The sequence below is a fragment of the Castanea sativa genome, chromosome 8, assembly GCF_040712315.1.
Source record: "Castanea sativa cultivar Marrone di Chiusa Pesio chromosome 8, ASM4071231v1".
NCBI classification, from domain to species: Eukaryota; Viridiplantae; Streptophyta; class Magnoliopsida; order Fagales; family Fagaceae; genus Castanea; species Castanea sativa.
In genome coordinates this window covers 18,164,297-18,177,245 of record NC_134020.1, presented here as the reverse complement: position 1 = coordinate 18,177,245, position 12,949 = coordinate 18,164,297, and the positions used below count along the sequence as shown (strand labels likewise).

The following is a 12,949-nucleotide window of genomic DNA, read 5'->3' as shown; positions in this document are numbered from 1 at the left end:
GAAATTTTTAGATTTTATGTTGTTTATTTAAATTTTAGATGGGTTTTAGTGGATATTAGTGGGTTTATCCATTAAGACCCATATGGGTCTTTACCCATTTAACCCCAAGTATTCAAATGGTTTTGGTTACGACTTATCCAAATTAGGTCAGTAATGGGTGGATTCATGGATATGGATAAAATTTGTCACCCCTATTTTTGATATACTTGCATTAGTGTCAGCTTCAAGCAACAAGCTGCACAGTGCACATATTTGTCAAATCGTTAGGTCTATGTCTATCTTCTATAAAAAAAATGGTTAGTTCAAGCTTATTAATTCATCAATATTTATTCATCAAATAAATAAGTATTATATGCATTAATAAAAAATATATGATATTTATAGTATATATTGTCACACCCCGAACCCAAGTAAGAGTTAGGCATGTAACAACAGTCACACACTTATAAAGTTAACACCTTACAAGTGTGAAAGGCCTTCTTAATAACTAAAAATTCTCCAAAAATAAACTTCCAACATCACAAAGAAAAATAGACTAAATATTTTAAGACTAAAAGTCTAAACAAAATATAATTTTAAACATAAAAGTCCAAATCTTATTTCAATGATTTCTAAACTTCACTCATACGCACATCCCAGCGGAAGCCCAAACACATGCTACTCTTCCTGAACAAAATCTAAAAGGGGAAAGAGGAGGGGTGAGTTGACAACTCAATAAGTAACCAAAGTCCTAATAAGTTCCATTAAGCAAATAGATCTGTAAAATAATAAGTTGTGCATAAATCGAATATTTTAATCCTACAAATATATCATAGATGGATTAGAAAATAATTAGTTTTCCATATATCAAAACTATGATTTACAATAGGTTCCAAAAACACATAAGCAGTTTCAATGACTTAAAACAGTTTAAATATTCAAACACAATTCACGCGATATCCTCGTGACTGGGCATCAGATTCAAATGAAACTAATTCCGTGCTAGTGTGTATCCCCCATTAGCCAGGTCTAGAAACACAATAGGCTCATAATGCCCAAATAAAGCTAGTTTAGTACCAATGAATGACCCCCATTAACTGGGTATTAGAGTACCAATGAATAATCTCCATTGGCTGGGTATCAGAGTCAAAACATAATCAGATTGTCCAAAATTATATAATATCAAATCATAGTTCAAAGTTCAAACGAAAATAACTCATTCAAATATATATATAATCATATATTCAGTAATCAAATATATTTGTTATAATTCTTTAGTCTTTACTTTAAATCGATGTAGCTAAAAAAATTAAATAAAACTGTAACAATTATAAACAAATTTCTGTAGTTAAAATACAGTAGTATAAGAAAAATAAAACCAATTAGAATAAAGTTACTTATCTCAGCTAGCTCACCACAAAAGATCTTCTCCCTAACACTTTCTCTAAATTTCTTAGATATCACCTAAACAATTTTCAGGCACCATTTACTCAATAATCAAATAATTCAAGAAAAACTTATAACAGGTACCTAGCCAAAAAAAAAAAACTACTAAAAATATTCAATAATTTTTCTACTAATATCTTATACCCAAAAATCCTCAAATTCTTAGGGGGTGTTTGGTAGATTAGTTCTAACACATTTTTTTTTTTTTACATTTTAAACAATATTACACACATTTTTACATACATTTTCACCCACACGTATATCAAAAACACCCAAATAACATAACTCAAACTCCTCTCCCAAACACCCCCTTAATATATCTTCTTTATTTTTCTACCAACATTCATGCTATAGAGATAAGGCTAAAACTTTTAGTACTCTCTCCGTCTCACTTTGTTTGTCCTCTATTCTATTTTGGGATGTCCCAAAATATTGTCATGTTTCTAAAAATAAAAGATATTAGTTTACTAATGTTCCTATTATACCCCTACTTTATTTTCAAAACTATTTGAAAATAAAACTAAAAAAATCAATCTAATTGGGGCACCTTTTTAATTGCCTCATTAAGAATAACTCTTTTTTAAAAAGTTGATAAATTTATTTAAGGGTAGTTTTGTAAATTTATACAGTTTTATAAGGCATACAAGATAATAAATGATATTTCTTTAAAAAATTTGACTTTTTAAACCGAACAAATAAAATGGGACGGAAGAAGAAAACAAATACGTTGAACACTCTTAGGTTAACACCTTTCTTATCCCTTGTTTTTTTCTCTGCCACCTACCACCATTATCATCTCAATATCTCATGCTATTACCACTATTATTATCTTTTGAGATGATGATAACTTCAAGTACAAATTAGGCACATGGCCTCATGGAAAAACAACCATTATCATTATTATTATTATTATTATTATTTTGTGATTGCATGTCAAAACTCAAAGCCTAGGTGCAATAGGCTTTTTTTGTTTTCATCAAGTCCCATACTTCGAGCACTGTTCCTTAAAGAAAATCTGTGTAGAAACGGGTAACCTAACCCCTTAAAAAAATATTTGCTGCTTCTATCTATGCTGAACGCACAAACGTATAGAAAAAGATTGGATTACTGAGCATAGAAAAATCTACAAGTACCTAGTATCCAATTTACTGAAAATATAAATCTAATCCTTTATTTTCATCATTAAAACTCTTTGAATATTTAAATATTTTTACTATTACCAAAATTACACCCATAAAAAAAAATACTCTAATTTCAAATAAAGTTTAGATTTGACAAAAATGAGATTTTTAGACTCTTAACTTAAGTGTACAGTCAATTATTCTTTACTGGAGTATTTTAAATAACCTCCTCTATCAAAATATCTATCTGACTTAATCTTTTCTATCAAAATATCTAGAATTTTAACCTCATTTTCAAAAAATACCCTTAATAATATTAATGGTAAAATTGACCGAGACTTACTTAAATATTCCACCTTTTAAATCTTTTTTATTATTATTAAATTCCGGGTATTACATATAATTTTTTTTGTCACTTTTGCGTGTCGACATTTAAGTTTACTAGAGTCCCTTAACACCCACTCTTGATCAGTTTCCGTCAAAATGGTCTCTTCGTTCATTTGCTAATGTAAATTTTGCAGGATCAGGCCCTAATTCTGGGTTATCCCTCATCTATCTCTGATCTTCATTCAATATAATTCACTTTTTATATATATATTTTTTAAATTCCATCAAATTCCCAGAAATGGAGGCTTCCAAAACTGAAACAGCCGCCGTCTGCCACGTGGTGGCGCTGCCCTATCCTGGTCGAGGCCACATCAACCCCATGATGAACCTCTGCAAGCAACTGGTTTCAAAAGCCCCCGATATTCTCATCACCTTCATCATTACTGAAGAATGGCTCGGCTTCATCGGCTCAGACCCAAAGCCAAGTAATATAAACTATGCCACCATACCAAACGTTATACCTTCGGAGCTGATTCGTGGTAAAGATTTTCTAGGGTTCGTAGAAGCCGTGGGTACGAAGATGGGAGCGCCCGTTGAGGATGTTCTGGACCTGCTTCAGCCGCCGGTGACAGCCATCGTCATTGATCCTTACCTTGTTTGGGCTGTCGGTTTGGGGAACCAAAGGAATATTCCGGTGGCCTCACTTTGGACTATGTCGCCCTCGGTGTTCTCAGTGTTTCATCATTTTGAGCTGCTCCTTCAGAACGGCCAATTCCTTCTTGATTTTTCTGGTGCGTTACTCATAACCTTCAACTTCAATCCTGTTTTTTCTTCATTTCAATCCTCTTTTTTTTCTTTTTTTCTAGAAACTGTACCTATCTTTAGTTTAGTTGTAGAAATTTATTAATCTTCTAAACTTATATGATAAATAAAGAGTTTACAGGATAAATAAAGAGTTTACAGGATCAAATTTATAATAAAGTTTCGCAGGTGAAAATAACAAAATATTTCATATTTCAATCTAATAATAATAAAATTAATAATAACAAATAAGTTATCTTTTAAATGGTGAAATATTGCGTGTCAGCTTGAAAAGTAAGGATATTTATGTCAATCTACCTCTACTTCTCTTTTTTTGATGAACGCCTCTACTTCTATATCTACTATAACCATATTAAAAGAAGTGAAGAGCGCATCTACGGTAAATATTTGGTTTAGTAAATTTAGCGAGGCAAAAGCAAAACTCACCCTTTTGTATTTTGCTTAAGCTGGCTTTTATCTATATTTTCATTTCTTTTATTGTTGAAATTTTTGTTCCTGGTAGATCAAAATAAAATGAAATAAAAAGAAATGTCAATATAACATTTTTATATTAATTTCACAATAAATCCTAGATAGTAAACTAGTAACCTAATATTGATAGATAAAAAAGTGATATTAGTGACTGATCCAATTTAAAACTAGTAACAACTTGTTTATAATTTGTTTTGAAAATGTTGTGAAGATAATATTTATCTAAAATAAATAATAAAATATCATACTAGAACCTATTACGGCTAAAAATAAGATATTATGATTGATGTGACATTTTGTTATATTTCTAGATTTTTTTTTTTTTGTTAGTAAAGTTGGATGAGCCAAAATTCATAGTTCTACATGCAGTATTGTGCTGGCTTTTTTTCTTTTTTTTTTTAATGCACACTTTAAAGTTGTGGTCTCAATTTAAAACTAATAACAATTTTTCACTTAAAATTTATTATGAAAATATGAAAGACGTAAAAAATTATTAATAAATATCAAACCACAATCTACTACAGCTAAAAATAAAAGTTATTGTGAAAATTTTCAATTTTTTTTTTGGTACTCCTAGACTTCTTTTTTTTAGTTTAGTCAAATATGATGAGTCAAAATTCACTATTTCATACATAATTTTCTTTGGTTGGCTTTTTTTTTTTTTAATATGCAGTTTAATGTGGTTGACCCAGTTTAAAATCAGTAACAATTTTACACTTAAAATTTATTATGAAAATATTGTGAATGTAACATTACTCTAAAATAAAATAATAATATATCCAACCAAGACCCACCATCACTAAAAATAAAGTTATTGTGAAAATATTATGGCATTTTGTTGTGTTCCTAGACTTCTTTTTTGTTTATTCAAATTTTTAAGCTAAAATTCACTGTTTTATGCACAGTTTTCTTGGATTAATTTTTTTTTCTTGACACATTGTTTAAAGTAACAAAAACACAACACACACACACACAAAATTTTAGCACACCAAAGTTTTTTTTTTTTTTTGTGGAAAAAACACTTTCTCATTTTATGTTTGGTGTAGTTTCATTTCCCCCCTAAACTTTAAGATCAAATAACTTCCTCATTTATATTTTGTTATCGAGCGTATACCACCTAATGTTACTCTCTTAATTAAACCATAACAAAATCTTATGATTCCTAAAATTTCTCCACTAAATTTTAATATCCTAAAAATTTTCTTCATGTATTTTGAGTTTTATGTGCTAGTCTAGTCATACTTAGAAAATTAGAATGGTGATGTATGACATTCTATCTGTTACCTAGAGACCTTAATTTATTAGAGGTTTAAATCTTCTAAACTTAAAATTTTATCTAATGGAAACTTTAATGACATATGTCTTTTGTTACCTTTTTTTTTTCTTACTTAAAAATGTGTTCATTAAAAATTAAGTAAGCTAAATATTGTAGTTAGGGTGATAAAATAAGATGATAAAAAAGGAAGTATGAATAATAAAATCTTCATTGTAGATAGTTGCATATATTTAATTTAATGAAGAGTTTCAATTGTAGCATACTAGCATATATCATCATTCATTGCAAAAATTTAAATATTGTGACAATATGTTATCAAAACTTAGTTATTTATTGTTGGAAGATGATGGCATTCAATATCATTGTTAGTAGAATTTTGTCATTGTTAGTAGAATTTTTTAGTAAGAAGATATTGCTTTTAGTAAATAGATTTTAAGAAATTATCATAATAAATAGATATTTATATGTTAAATAACTATTAAAAAAAATTATAGTTGATTTCATACTTCAAAAAAAAAAAAAATCTATCTTCATTTTCTCACTCAAAGGCAGCATTTTCACGTGCAACCCAAACTAGTACTGTATCTATAAAGAGCAAAACGGTGGAAGTACTAGAGAGTTTTAAAGAATTCTAGATTAACTTGACTACTTTTTAGTTTTAAGGGATGTTTCATTGCTTCCTCACAAATTTTACTACCTCCAACTAGCTTTGCGGCTTTGCCAAGACTTAAGGTCTGTTTGGTTGGGATGATAAAAAAGTAAGAAGATAGAAAATAGAGAGGGAATGAAAAAGTGGAAGGATAGAAAAGTTTAAGGATAGAAAAGTTTTTAGTTTTTCTCAATTGTGTTTAGTTGAGAGGGTGGAAAAGTAGAAGGATGAAAAACTTTTTGGTTTAGCTGAAAATAAAGTTTGTATAAATTTACCATCATGTCCATTTTAAATAAAAGAGAAAGTAATACATTATACTTTTTAAAAAAATTATGTATAGATGAAAGTGGACATTTCAAAAAAATAGCATAAGAAATCATCCAAAAGTGTTTTCTTAAAAAATAATAAAAATAAAAATTAAGAGAACAAAAGAAAGAAAAGAAGAACCCACCACCTAACCAAACAAAAAAAAAAAACCAATGTTACCGTGGAAAAAAAAATAGAACCAGAAAAATGGGGGCAGTTTTGTCAAAAACAATTTCTCATTTTTCTCTCCAATATGGAGAGATTGTATTTTGAAGGGAGAGGAGAGAAAATTTGTGGGCCCCATCACTTTTCTCTCCCCCTCCTCCCCCCAACCAAACAGTGAAAAATGTCATTTTTCACCCTATTTTCCTCTCTATTTTTCATTCTCCCTGTTTTCACCCCAACCAAACACACCCTTAATGTATTTTTAATATTTCTGTGTACTCAAGTTTTGGGATATAACAAATAAGCTTGAGTATTTGTAATTATATTTTCTTGTATTAGATTGATCAAATTGGTCATGCGATTTTTCTTTGCACAATAGAGCGATTTTCTCATAAATTTGACATGTTCTTCTGTACCTATTTTCAGTTTTTTGTGGTGAACTAGGATTTAAGTCATTTAACTAGGCAGAAATTTTATAAGTAGCATAAATTGGCCTCCATACATATGTAGATTTACACGTGCGCAGCACGCACACATTTGATATGTACATGTATACTAATACATAAGACTAATATAGTTTCACCCTATAATGTTTTAGGGAAAATATTTTCAGCATTTTACTGTGTATGTCGAATTGTACAATTTGACCAAACTTGAAAATGTTTTTCACTGATAGTATTTTGTAAAATATTGTAATTGATAGTATTTTGTAAAATATTGTAAAACATTTTACCTTTACCTTTGAAAGCTTGGTAAATATTTTACAATAACACACAATGGCACTCTCTCACATTTGGTAGCTAGGTTGATGGTCCATTCATTGGACCACCGACATCAGTGACTCCAATGGCCGAGCCACCAATTTTGGTAGTTTATACTTGAAAAATTTTATATGTCACACCAAACACTTGAAAATATTTTATTAAAAATGTTTAGGGTGAAATATCATTTTCATCTCAAAACTTTTATAGAAGTTCATTTTTTTTCCCTAAACTTTCAAAAGTTTGTTTTTTATACATAAAATTTTCAAAGCATTCTACTTTTCATCCTTCCACCTATGTTTGTTAGTTTATGTCTTCGGGGCTTAACGGAGTGCTAATGTGTAATCTGACTTAGACCAAACTAATTTATTCTTAAAATTATAAGCACATGAAATACAATGATTGGCACGTGGGGATTAAAATTTTCAATGAGACAAAATTACCCTCACTCTCACACAACCTGATCCAAACAACCCAGACTCAAAAATCCCTAAATCTGAAAGGATGAACCCTTGGCTGTCAAACTCCATATTTCCAATAGCCTCAATCGGCAGCCCCAACCATGATGAAGAGTTCAAAAGGCAGCCTCCCACTGCATGTTGTTGAAGCTAACAGATACTAAAGCAATACAAAAGCTGTGAACATTCTTGCTATACATAGAAGAGAAGAAAATTCATTTTCTTATTCGAAAAACTTTAAGGAAACTGTTTTGCTTGGTTGAAAATTTTAGAAATTAACTTGCTTGGTCTGGTTTGGAGTAAAAAAGAGAGATCTTTGGAGGGTTCTTGGTTTCTTTAGGTGGGCCAAAAGTTACTAAATCGGTGTTTGAATTTTGTCACATTTGGTACTGTATCGCATGAAATTTGTTGCTGGGCTATGGGTTTAATGAGCTCTGGACCCATATACCCATGTCTTGGACCCTTGGTCATAACTTTCATGTGGATTTATGTACAATCAATGGTGAAAGTTTCCTTTGGACACTCCGTCGTCAGTGCTCCATCTTTGGGTTTGGGTTGCCAGTTTTGGATTGCTAGTTAGGGTTGCTGATTCAGGTCATGGGATTATGGCGTTAGGGTTTCATCCTTTCAGAATTGTGGATTTTTGAGACTAGGGGGTGTTTGGTACAACAACTTAAACAACAATTTTCAGTTTTTAAACAATATTACACGTATTTCTACACACTTTTTATCCACACGTATTTTTTAAAAAATACAAATAACGTTACTAGAACAACATTACCAAATGAGTCCTAGAATTGTTTGGATTAGGTTACGTGGGTGTGAGGTTAATTTTGTCTCACTAGAAAATTTTAGTCCATATGACAATCATTGTATGCTGTGTTTTTATAATTTTAAAAATAAATTAGTTTGGTCCAAGTTAGGTACCACATCAACACCCTATTATGCCATGGAGGACATAAACAAAATAACGAAAAGTAGAACATTTTACAAAGTTTAGGAACAAAAAACAAAAATTTGAAAATTTAGGGACAAAAAAAGAACTTTTATGAAAATTTAGGGATGAAAATGATATTTTACCCATATGTTTAACATTTAAAAAATTTTACATGTAAAATATTTTACATTTTTAGAAAAAAACATTTGTGCATCTATAATTTTAGAATTTAAGTTGAAAGTAATATTCTTCACAAAAAAATAAAGTTGAATGTACTCAAAAAATTTTAGAATTATATAAAAATTCACAAATTCTATTGCTTTTGCACTAATTTTTATGAAGACTTGTAGATTTTTCTGTAAAGAATTTGAACTTTTATTATTGGTTTTTAATTTATCAGTTCTAAAAGGCAATAATAATTTTTTTGATTATAGTTTTTATGAATTTTTCTCTTCGACTAAAAATCTTGCTTTTTTTTTTTTAATATTCTTATTTTTATTTTTAGTTTTTGAACTTTAAAAGCTATTGATGAAATAAAGAAATATTTTTTTTCTATTTCTTTAATGAAGTCAACATACAAAAGAAATAGTAGTTATATTAACTATAATATAAGAGCAATATATCAACAATAATTTTGTTATTATATATAAAAAAAAATGTAGAAAATAAAGTAAAGCATCAATGTATAAAATGACTTTTGGGGGAGGGAGGATTTTGGTTTCTTTGTTTGGGCCACGGGACATTTACCCTTAACTCGGCCCTTGGCCCCACCCAACGAAAAGCAAACCCAAGATATTGGGTTGGATGCACAACCCCTACTTGTAGTGTTGGATTAATAGCGTATATTAAGTTTATAAACGAGTTAAGCTTTGTAAAGTAGTGCATGTTCGAACTTAGTTTGTTAGAAAAAGTCAAAAGTTGAAGTTTGGTTCCAACTCGTGACAAGCTTAAAAATAACACTTGAGCTTGAGCTCATGAAAAGCCAAAAAGTTTGAGCTTGGCTTTGCTTGATTAATTAATCAAGCCAAGCTCAAACTTAGTATCAAGCTCAAACTCGAGCTTAGGTCAAGTTTTTGAGCTTGAAATCTAAAAAAAAGTTACATTATCAAATACTTAAATCTCTAAAATTAATAAAATAGAAAAAAAAAATTAGTATACTCATTTTATCATGCATCTAATCCTACTTATGATTAGCCATTATTCAAATTAAAATTTTACATGATTAAATTTATTTCATTTATCATTCCTTGTTTACAGTTTTAACAATTGTTTAAAATAGAAGTTTTACATTCACGTTAGATGGTGAAGATCTAGAAAAATACTTGTTTGTAACAATTACGAATGAGAAAATACTCATATTTCATAACTTTAATTTAGATGATTGATAGGGAAGGATTATATGTAAACCACTTAATTAATTAATTAATTAATTAATTTTTAAATGTAACTATAGTCTAAATTGGTTCTTGGTCAGGTTTAGAGGGAATGAAAAAATTAAGGTAATAATAGTGGTCCCATACTGGCCATGTCATTATTAAAATATGTGTAATGAGTATATTTAGTTAGCACATATAAACTTATAAATGAGTCTATACTTGAATTAGTTTGTATTAAGCTTAATGGCTCACGAGCTTATTTATGAATAAATGCTTTTGCTTGAGCTCAGCTTGTTTATTAAATGAGCCTAAAACTAAGGGAGAAATTGGGCTTTTGGCCTTATTTTGCAAAAAATCTAGCAATATGTTCCTGTTTTGAAACTATTTTGGTCTGTGTTCCTGTTTGAAACTCGATTTTCTCAAAATCGAGTTTCAATATAAAACTCAATTTTTAGAAAATCGAATTATGTCAAATCAAACTTTTTTTATTTTATTTTAAATGTGGAACTCGAGTTCATGGAACTTGAGTTTCATAATTTTTTTTTTTTTTTTGATTGCTTATAACTCAATTTTTTACAAATTGAGTTTTACATTGAAACTCGATTTTGAGAAAATTGAGTTTCAAAATAGGGACATAGACCTAAATAGTTTAAAAACAAGGACATATTGCTAGATTTTTAAAAAAAAATAAGAGCAAAAACCCAATTTCTCCTAAAACTAAGGCTCAAGCTTGATTTATTTATAAATAAACAAACATGAACGAACTTTTTATTAAGTTGAGTCCAAATTGTTTATAATCAACTTAGTTCATTTACAGCCCTAACTTGCATTTTTTTTTTTCACTTTTACTAAATTTAATTCACTCATACAAACGGCAGTTTAGCCTCAGCACAAGAAAAATAATGTGCAAAGAGCACTTGCATCAATAAATGTAAAATGGCCCAAAATTTCAACCATATTTTATTTATTTCTTAATTCACATTTTCAGTTGGTGTGTGCGAGAGTGATATGGGTTAAAAAAAAATAAAAATAAAAAAAAAAGAAAGAAGGTGATCATGCGAATGATAAATGAATATTTTATTGAAATAATGTGGGTGTTTTTGAAAATAATTGTGAAAAAAAAATGTAAGTTCTTATGTTAAAATAGAAAGAAATTTTTATATGAGCTAAACTAAATGTTCTAAGTGTGAGTCCCAAAAATGAGAAGATAGTGCGAAAAAAATAATTGTTTTAATAAATTGGAATAGTCCCAATGCAAAATTTTTACATACTTTGCTTTTAAAATTTGTCTTTGCCATGTGGGTGACAAAGAACGAGGAGATGAGCTCGTGGGATACATCCCCGGAGTTTCTGCCACACGTATTGCAGATCTTCCCATCACTACTCATGGAGATTATCTAAAAGCTTTGCATCGAGCTCTGGAATGTGTTTCATTGGTGTCCAAAGGGCAGTATCTTCTCTTCACTACGTTTCACGAACTTGAAGCTCAAGCCATTGATGCTTTAAAAGCCGACTTTCCTTTTCCTGTCTACCCTATTGGCCCTGCCATACCTTACTTAGAACTTGAAAATAATTCCTCTATTACTAATGCTAACAATGGTGTCAACTATTTCCAGTGGCTAGATTGTCAACCTCTATCTTCGGTCTTGTACATCTCAATGGGAAGTTTCCTATCGGTTTCAAATGCCCAAATGGATGAAATTGTTGGTGGGGTGAGGGATAGTGGTGTACGGTGCTTGTGGGTGTCACGTGGGGAAATTGGTCGGTTTAATGATGTTTTTGATGATATGAGCTTGGTTGTGCCTTGGTGTGACCAATTGAAGGTGTTGTGCCACTCCTCAATTGGAGGGTTTTGGACACATTGTGGATTGAATTCCACTCTAGAGGCTATTTTTGCTGGTGTTCCAATGCTTACTTTCCCAATTGTTTGGGATCAAATCTTAAACTGTAAACAAATTGTGGAGGATTGGAAGATCGGCTGGAGAGTTAAGAAAGGCGTGGCAGCTGGAAATTTTGTGACAAGAGGAGATATTTCAGAGCTCGTGAGAAGGTTCATGGATCAAAAAAGCGAAGAAGGGAATGAAATGAGGAAAAGAGCGAAAGAACTTCAAGAGACCAGTCGACAAGCAATTGCTAAAGGTGGATCATCAGAAACAAATCTTGATGCTTTTATTAGAAATATTTCAAGAGGCCACAGTCATTAAGTAGATTGTTGCACCTTGTATGAGTTGTATCCAGTTATTAATTGAATTGTAGGCTATGAGTACTGTGCCATTAAGTTCATCTGGATTCGAATTGCTTGATTTTGGGAAAGTTCGTGAAAAGTAAAATTGAAGCTGTCAGCCTATCATACATATGCACAAATATTTATTTGCATAATCAGAAGAGATTATATTGCGTCTCGTAATTTTTAATTATTAGCTAATTAAGAATTTACTATCAAAAGTAATACTTTCCATTTTCATTTGGTCCATTTAGAAGGTAGATACTCCGGAAACCTTCAGTCAGAAAGTGTGCAGTAGTAGGCTAGCAATCTTTTAATCGAAGTTATAATTTTTATTATTATTCTCATGTGTAGTAATTCACTACAAATCGAGCTAAAAGTTTCATATGATGATGACATGGTGATGGTCTTTTTGTTGTTCAAATTAACAGCTGGTGTAAAATCTCCATTGCTTAAGTAACTGGCATATGTAATAAAGTGCATAATGTCTTTTGCGTGGATATTTTCCACAAGAATGGCTGTATAGGTTCGATATTGTTCGTGTGAAAAATAAGACTATGGACAGTGTCTTTCAGTTTGAGGTACCACATCATGCGTATTATGTCTTTTTTTGTGGTGTTATCTTTCACAA

General features: G+C 30.3%; 1 protein-coding gene across 1 annotated transcript; it reads left to right on the top strand.

Annotated features, from left to right (window-relative positions):
* Positions 1-2,968: 2,968 nt before the first annotated feature.
* Positions 2,969-12,499, top strand: LOC142608345 (UDP-glycosyltransferase 87A1-like). Its single transcript, XM_075780097.1, has 2 exons — positions 2,969-3,664; positions 11,406-12,499. The coding sequence occupies exons 1-2, from the start codon at positions 3,172-3,174 to the stop codon at positions 12,296-12,298; spliced, it is 1,386 nt and encodes a 461-aa protein (XP_075636212.1). The 5' UTR covers positions 2,969-3,171; the 3' UTR covers positions 12,299-12,499.
* The last annotated feature ends 450 nt before the right edge of the window (positions 12,500-12,949 follow it).